General features: G+C 31.7%; 1 protein-coding gene across 1 annotated transcript; it reads right to left on the bottom strand.

The window, feature by feature from the left end:
* Positions 1-1,223: 1,223 nt before the first annotated feature.
* On the bottom strand, positions 1,224-2,397 carry LOC107882482 (the record flags this gene model as incomplete). Its single annotated transcript, XM_029492503.1, has 3 exons — positions 2,383-2,397; positions 1,603-1,776; positions 1,224-1,547 (listed from the first exon to the last, which is right to left on the bottom strand). Coding segments are annotated over exons 1-3 (513 nt in total), but the record flags the coding sequence as incomplete, so codon positions are not given.
* Positions 2,398-9,500: the final 7,103 nt, after the last annotated feature.

Genomic DNA, 9,500 nt, shown 5'->3' with positions numbered 1-9,500 from the left:
CCACAATTTCAAATAATGGGTGTGATACATAGAGTAATATAGAGGAGCCGTTCGATTTTGTATTGAAGCGAAAGAGGTCTACTTGCAGTGTGACCAGATAGCAAGGAACAAAACTATTGTTTAATTTTATCTTTTAAATAATAACATACACCTTTTAATTATTGTATGATATAATAAATTTATTATTATGCGTTTTTGCATAATAAATTAATGTACTGTTAATAATAATAATTATTATTATAATAGGTCATTGGATAGTATTTCAGTAGTTGTGACGGAGCTGATGGCGGCAAAAACTATCGTAGAGTAGTATAAAACAGAAGACAAAAAATATTATTTTTACTTGAAATGAGCTTTATTTAGAATTATCATGAAAAATACATAATTAATTAAAAATAATAGAAAATATAAATAATATATATTATAATGAACATATATATTATAAAAATATTGTAAATGTATTGACTAAATTATGGGTAAAATAATATGCATAACCAATTACCTTTTTTTTTTGTAGCAGCTTTCCAACCAATGCTATATAATTTTCTTAATCTTAAAAAAAAAAAATATTTATATAAACATTAAATTGATTTCTTATAAAATTTAATTTGAAAACATGCAGGTAGCATAAGCATTATAAATAATAAAAATAAAAGTAGTATTCATTGTCCTTTAAAGAGTGTTAATTTATTATACCACATGCGCATTGAATGTGTTTCGTTACAGGATTTTAATGCATGTTTGACTTTCAAATTGATGTATGTGGAAGCAATTGATTTAATCAAAAGAGTTGGGTGATCAGATAATGGGGTGTTGCTTTCTTGACTATGAGTTTTCAAAGAACTAAATATTATAGAATTATTTAAAAAGTGTTTCAGAACTTGAGTTTGGATTAGTAATTTATTTATGGTTTTAGTTTGATAACTGTAAGATTTTAATAATTTTTCAGTTTGCAAACAAACTAATATAACGCTTTGACTTGGATAACTAAGTCCATTACGATTTCCACCTCTGTTTTTTAATGTGATTAAAGAATTTAAAAATTAATTTTTATCTTCAGCATACAATGATTTTATGCATGTTTCACAGTTAAGAACAGAAGTTAACTTATAAACAACAAAACCAGCAATATATATAATTATTTCGTTAGAAAAATTACTAAAGTTATATGTATTAGCGTTAACTAAATAATCATGATCATTTATAAAAGACTGAACATCAACCTGATTTTCTTCTTGAATAACCAAATTTAAAGAAATATTAGAAACATTGTTATTAATTGTTTTAACTGGATCAGAACTTGAGTAGTGCAATATATCGATATGGTCTAAAGGTATGCAGTTTCCTGTATTAAAACTTTCAATATCATTTACTTTAATGACCAATTTACGATACGCGGACATGAATTGTTTAGAAGTTGGATTATTATTATACCCACCTTGAGCTCTTATACATCCAAAAAATAGCTCTATATGGTCTTGGCTTAATTTATGCATTTTTAAATAATCTATTATAGAAGAATCTATTAAAGGGTAGTATAATTTCTTCTAGAAAAAAAAATTAATAGAATTTACTACTCTAAAATATAATACTGTATATCACCTGACAACAAGGCTTCTGAATTTCAAATGTTGATGAAGATTCCAACAGGGAAGATTCACTTGATACAGATACTGACTCTGACAGAATATTGTTTATAGTAATATTTGAGTCTGGCACAGAAACAATATCATCTAATGTAGACACTCCATCACAATAAACATTATTTGTCAATATCTAGAAACAAATAAAATAAAAATAATTTTTTATTAGGTATAAATTTCAAACATAATTATTTAATACTTTGATTTCTGGTTTAGAAGCAACGGTAGGTAATATAGTAGACAAAGTCGAAGACGTAGATATTTCTGGATATACATTTTTTGCCTATGATGAAAGTCATTCTGTTAAAATAGTTTGAAAAAACATAAAATCATATTATAACCTACACTAAAAACACGAGATATAATAATAGTTGGAACTGCATTTCGAGTTAACTGCCTTGTTTTTTTATACTGAAGAAAACATTTTGAATCAAAATGGGCAGAACAAATTAAGCTATTTTTCCTTGTGGCATTAATGTTTATATAATTTTCAATAAAAAAGTCATTCCATTTCTTTTGGACACTTTCATCATGAGATAACCTGGTACAAAAACAATCATAGAATAAATAAGTAGAAAAATAGTTTATTATGAATAGTTATTATTCTGATTACATAATATTGTAACAATATAATATATTACAAATAAACAAATGCACAATATTAAACTTTTATATTTGCCTACCTATGAAACGTAATATTATTTTCTTTTGATTTGTTATTTCGAGTTCGACCACAAACAACACAACTGGGCATTATGTTTAATAACTATAACACTGCTCACAGTTACAAAAAGTACAAAACTACAAAATTGAACATATAAAATGTATATAAACTTGTTATATGCCACTTATGTAAAGTATAAACTTTATATTTTGTAATGTTTATTGTTTACACTTTTAAGTTCCTTTATCACTTGTATTATCAATCAAGTGAAGGCGTGAATAACGCCATCTAGTTGAAATCTCGTCGTAAAGTGACACACAATGACCTAACATTTTTCTTCAGAACAGTTGTATTGCTGAGATACGATACGGCATCTCTATATTACTCTATGGTGTGATATAGGGACATTAAGGTTTATATGTAATACACCACATGAAACTATTATGATAATCATAAAAGATAATACTATGTTCCTAACCTCAAATATTATGTGATAACCGATATATTGTTTTTAATAAAAGTTAGTCCTTGTTCAGAAATGTTTGCGTTCACATGTATTAAGTAATACATAACATTGGCGACGAAGATGATTGAAACCACGTGCGCGTTGTGAATAAGTTATAGTTTAAGTGTAAAGTTAGTTACGGTGAAAAGTAACAATGTTACGGCAAATAGAGTCGTTTATGCCCGGTGACAATTTCTGTGAATACGCAGAACGTTTAGAACAGTATTTTGTTTTAAACGAGGTTAAGAATGATAAAAAAGTTGCATTTTTATTAACGTTCATGGGTCAAGATACATATTCGACATTAAAAAAATTAGTATTTCCGGATGATCCAGTGAAAAAAACATTCGAGGAGCTGATAGCAGTGTTGAAAAGTCATTTTACACCTGAGGTAAATGAAATAACTGAGCGTTATAAGTTGTGAGAATCCGGAGCTTTTTAGGGCTCCGTAAACCACCCACGACAAAAGGGGATCACTTTTGTCGTGACCTACGAGCCGCACCGCGTGATGACCCGAGGGCCAAGTCGGTGGAGCTCGTAGGCTTTAAACACGCAACGGCAAGTGAATGCCGAGGATTTATTTAAAGGGAAAAATAATACTAAAGTAATAATGAGAATGATATGAAGGTTGTGAACAAGATATATATTAAATTGGCATTATAAGTTAGAGTCAAAATTTAACATTATACAAATTAATAATATGACAGTTTTACAAGAATATAATTTTGGCGCACGGCAAATGTAAGATAATTATAATTGGGCGCATGGCAATTACAAAATAATAATAATTTGGCGCATGGCAATTACAAAATAATAATAATTTGGCGCATGGCAATGACAAAATAATAATAATTTGGCAAATATGAATTAATATAGGGTGGCACATGGCAAATATAACAATATAAAATTTGTCGCATGCTTTCCCGGCCCGCAGGAGGCACCACACCATATTACTCATGGTGTGTCCTCGCAGGGTTACCGGGAAAACGTGCTGAGCTTGTGAAGCCGAAAATAGGGGAAATGATATTTTTTTATAGGAACCCGCGTCTTGCGACGCTTCCCTGGCGCACAGGTTATACGAAACATGGGTTTCGCATAACCTGTGGCCTACGTGCTGGTAAAGGGGGGACAGGGGAAATTAAAAAACATATTACGACATTGACGTGAGATGGCTGCATGGTTGTTGTTGACTGGAGCTGTTGGGCCGCCCGCCCGGGCCCTCATGGCTGGCTTTAGCCCATCATGATGGTTGATGGCAGGTGTCGCAAGATGTTAACGGCAGATGGAATATTTTATGAAGTCGATCGTTGTGTTTGTCAACTCGGTTGCCGCGTGGTCCGTGGGTTGGTCGTCGAACAGACGAGTGTGCGGTGTCGAACAGAAAAAGTAGAGCAGTGAGTAGGCACTACCGGCCAGGTACAATGTAGTTGAAAAAATGAATCGTATGAGTGGTGACCCGGCGACAGCGGTGGCCTGTTGCCGGCGGCGGAGCTTTTTGTTGTTGGTGGGGCAGGTGAGTGTCGTCTTATTGCGGGATTGTTACAATATTTTCAGGGAGATTTCAGCGTTGTTCCGCTGGTGCGGTGCCGCCGGATGCGACGAAAGCGCTGGAGGTGACGGGCAGCGGGCAACCGCGGCACGTCAGCGACGAACACTGCATGATGAAGGGGGGAACGGGGAACATTTATTGTATAACACTGCGGTCACTTCTGCATTGGCGCGCGATAATCATAACAATGTAATAAGGTATACTCATTAGTGGTAATATGGGTACAGGTATGTTGGTGACAATAATAATATTACTGCAAAAAATGCTGTGACGTTACAAAGTTTTTCAAGGAAGACCAAAAGTCAGGTCAGCCGATGTCAGAATATATAATAGAACTAAAAGCAAGAGCACAAAAATGTAAGTTCGATACCTTTTTGAATCAAGCGTTACGTGATCGTTTGGTATTTGGTGTACGCGATAATAAGTTACGTGTTATATTGTTGAAAGAATCAAAGTTGTCTTTTGAATCCGCTTGTTCCACAGCTATTAACTGGGAATTAGCTGAAAAAGATGTAAAAGGTCAAAGTATGAATCAGTTTACAGTGCGTCCAAAAATTAGTAATTTTCATACAAATCGGTCAAAAAGTATCGATAAAAGAGATGACAAATGTACTAGATGTGGTTGATCACACTCTAGTAAGGAAGAATGTCCAGTACGGAACTGGAAGTGCAGAAATTGTGATAAAGTAGGACATATTGCAAAGTATTGTTTCTACAGTAAAATGAATCAGAACAAATCCAGAAGTAGGAGTTCAAGTAGAAGCAGATTTAGTAAAAATAAGTATCGAAGTGGTGACTCTGTATCGTCAGGAAAAAACAGTGTACATGAATTATCAGAAGAATTGGAGCAGATGCAGTGTTATGTGGAATCAAGAATGGAAGACAGAATAAATTCAGTGCAGAAAGCAGGCAGTCCATTGTTAGTCAAGGTGATAGTCCAGGATAAGGAAGTAGAAATGGAAGTGGACTCAGGTGCATGCGCATCATTGATAAGTGAAGATATGTATTTAAAAATGTTTTCTTTTATACCATTAGTTGATGTTGTAGTTAAATTTGTATCAGTTACAGGAGAAAATGTTAAGCTATTGGGAAAACTGTTGGTTAACGTGAGGCTGTGCAGTGACATAAAAAGTAAAACTGTTTGTTTAGAATTATTTGTCATAAAAAGTAAAAAACCATGTGTACCACTCTTGGGTCGAGCTTGGTTGGATAGACTATACCCAAGTTGGAGAAATGTCCTTCAGATAAATCAAATCTCAAAAAGTAGTAATATTTTGGATACTTTAGCTGTTAAATACCCAAATATTATTCCTAAGTCATCGAATCAGGTAATAAAAAATTATAAGGCTGAAATAGTGTTGAAGGATAATGTTAAACCAATTTTTCATAAAGCTTATACAGTACCATTTAAATTAAGAGAAAAGGTAAATATAGAAATTGATAGATTGGTGAATGAAGGTGTCTTAGAACCAGTTAAGTTTAGTGAATGGGCTAGTCCTATAGTAATTGTACCAAAAAAGAATGGTAATATAAGAATATGTGTGGATTGTAAGGTGACAATTAACAAATTTATACAAACACAGCATTATCCCTTACCTAATATTGAGGATTTGTTTGCAAGTATGGCAAGTTGTACAGTGTTTGTGTATTAGATTTGTCTGGAGCATATCAACAATTAGAGTTAACAACAAGTTCTAAAGAATATTTAACAATAAACACTTTAAAAGGTTTATTTAGGTTTACAAGGTTAACGTTTGGAGTAGCTAGTGCACCAGCTATTTTTCAGTCTACCATGGATCAGATACTATTAGGTTTCGAAAATGTGTTCTGTTATTTAGATGATATATTAATAGGTGAAAAAACAGTGGAAAAGTGTAAGCAAAAATTAGATTTGGTTTTAGAAAGATTAAATCAATTTAATGTTTCTATTAATGTGGATAAATGTAAATTGTTTGAAAAAGAAGTTGATTATTTAGGACATACGTTGTCAAATAAAGGTATTAGTCCACAAATAAGGAAATTGGAAGCTATTAAAGAGGCAAGGGCACCAAATAATGTGACTGAATTGCAAGCTTATTTAGGGTTGTTAAATTATTATGGTAAGTTTATTCCTAATCTCAGTAGTGAATTATATGATTTATATAAATTACTAAGGAAGGATGTTAAATTTGTTTGGAGTGATAAGTGTCAGGAAGTTTTTGAGAATAGTAAAAGTTTGTTGTTACAAAATCAAGTATTAGAGATTTATGATCAAAAAAAACCTATAGTAGTATGTGCAGATGGTTCACCATATGGAGTTGGAGCAATTTTATCTCAAGTAGTGGATGAGGTAGAAAAACCAGTGTTATTTGCATCAAGTTCGCTATCTCCGGCTGAGCAAAAATATTCGCAGTTACACAGAGAAGCGTTGGCAACAGTATTTGCATTAAAAAAAATTCATAAATATATATATGGTAACAAATTTACATTATGTTCAGATGCTCAAGCATTAAGAGAAATATTTAGTCCACAGAAAGGTACATCAGTGGTTGCAGCATCAAGATTACAGAGATGGGCTGTATTGTTATCTATGTATGAGTATGAATTTCAGTATAGACCAAGTAAGCAAATGGTTCATGTTGATGCGTTAAGTAGATTACCATTAAGTACAGGTACTGGTATTGAAGATGATATTATTAGTAGATTATGTATAGTAAATGAATTTAGTTTAAATACCACAGATGTAGTAGAGGCGTTAAAAAAAGATAAAATGTTATTTAAAGTTTATATCTATGTATTACAAGGATGGCCTAGAAAGGAAGAAAGTGAGATTGATTATTATTTTAAAGTAAAAGATAATTTAAGTACACAGGATGATTGTTTATTTTTTGGTGATAGGATTGTAGTTCCAGAGGTATTAAAAAATACAATTTTGAGAATACTGCATAAAGATCATGAAGGTATAGTAAGAATGAAAATGGCAGCAAGAAGTGTATTTTGGTGGAAAAATATGAATACAGATATAGAGAAAATTAGTAAAGAATGTGAAATATGTGATCAGACTTCTAATGTAAGTAAAGAAAGAGTTATATCAAAGTGGCCTATGGTAGTTAAGAGTACATGTTGATTTCTTTCATTTGGAAGGCTGTACGTTTTTGGTTGTGGGTGATGCTTATACCAAATATATAGTAGTAAAACTGTTAAAAAAAAACAAATTGTGAATCGTTAGTCAGGATATTACAGGAAGTGTTTGCATTTTTTGGATTACCTGAAGAGATAGTGTCAGACAATGGCCCTCCTTTTGGGTCATGGTTATTTAACAGCTATGGTAATCAAAGTAATATTAAAATAACAAAAACACCTCCATTTCATAGTCAGTCCAACGGCTTGGCCGAAAGAGCGGTTCAAACTGTTAAAAAGTATTTTAAAAAATATATATTAGATAGAGAATTAAGTAAATTGTCTATTAAAGAAAAAGTGATAAGGTTCATTACAGTATATAATACTACACCTTTAACAGTTACAGCGCAGTCTCCGGCTGATCGTATGTTTTCTTATAAATTAAGATCTATTATGTCATCAATAAATCCAAAAAGTAAAGATACAGTAAATGTAAAAAAGAAATTAAGTTTTAATCTTAAAGATAATAAGTATTATGAGAATGATAACAGTGAAGTTTGTTTTAAAAAAAATGAGAAAGTATTATATAGGAATCATTTTAAAGATTATTGTAAATGGTTACCAGCTAAAGTAGTTAAGCAGTATACCAAGTATTTGTTTGTAATTTATTTAAAAGGTAATACTAGAATAGTTCATAAAAATCAATTAAGATATCCTAGAAATATAGATAAAGATCATAGTTTTTACACATTACCTAAAGGAAATGAGTTGGATAGTGAAACAAAAAGTAAAGGAAGTGTAGTGGTGCGTCGTTCAAACAGAGAAAGGAAGGTAACAAAAAGATATGGTTATGATAATTAACTTGTTATGTTTTTTCTATAATTATTTTGTTTATTTCTTATTTAATTAATATTAAGTTTTGATTATGTACTGTTAACTATTATGTTAAAATCATTAATTCTATTGTAACTTGTAAGAAGTATATATTAATATTATGTTTGTATTTAAAAAGAGGATGATGTTATGATAATCATAAAAGATAATACTATGTTCCTAACCTCAAATATTATGTGATAACCGATATATTGTTTTTAATAAAAGTTAGTCCTTGTTCAGAAATGCTTGCGTTCACATGTATTAAGTAATACATAACATTGGCGACGAGGATGATTGAAACCACGTGCGCGTTGTGAATAAGTTGTAGTTTAAGTGTAAAGTTAGTTACAGTGAAAAGTAACAATGTTAGGGCAAATAGAGTCGTTTATGCCCGGTGACAATTTCTGTGAATACCTACGCAGAACGTTTAGAACAGTATTTTGTTTTAAACGAGGTTAAGAATGATAAAAAAGTTGCATTTTTATTAACGTTCATGGGTCAAGATACATATTCGACATTAAAAAAATTAGTATTTCCGGATGATCCAGTGAAAAAAACATTCGAGGAGCTGATAGCAGTGTTGAAAAGTCATTTTACACCTGAGGTAAATGAAATAACTGAGCGTTATAAGTTTTTCAAGGAAGACCAAAAGTCAGGTCAGCTGATGTCAGAATATATAATAGCACTAAAAGCAAGAGCACAAAAATGTAAGTTCGATACCTTTTTGAATCAAGCGTTACGTGATCGTTTGGTATTTGGTGTACGAGATAATAAGTTACGTGCTATATTGTTGAAAGAATCAAAGTTGTCTTTTGAATCCGCTTGTTCCACAGCTATTAACTGGGAATTAGCTGAAAAAGATGTAAAAGGTCAAAGTATGAATCAGTTTACAGTGCGTCCAAAAATTAGTAATTTTCATACAAATCGGTCAAAAAGTATCGATAAAAGAGATAACAAATGTACTAGATGTGGTGGATCACACTCTAGTAAAGAAGAATGTCCAGTACGGAACTGGAAGTGCAGAAATTGTGACAAAGTAGGACATATTGCAAAGTATTGTTTCTACAGTAAAAAGAATCAGAACAAATCCAGAAATAGGAGTTCAAGTAGAAGCAGATTTAGTAAAAATAAGTATCGAAGTGGTGACTCTGTATCGTCAGGAAA

This window comes from Acyrthosiphon pisum, unplaced genomic scaffold (genome assembly GCF_005508785.2).
Source record: "Acyrthosiphon pisum isolate AL4f unplaced genomic scaffold, pea_aphid_22Mar2018_4r6ur Scaffold_21591;HRSCAF=24351, whole genome shotgun sequence".
NCBI classification, from domain to species: domain Eukaryota; kingdom Metazoa; phylum Arthropoda; class Insecta; order Hemiptera; family Aphididae; genus Acyrthosiphon; species Acyrthosiphon pisum.
Note: the sequence above shows the minus strand (reverse complement) of the source record. Positions and strands in the feature narration are given on the sequence as shown.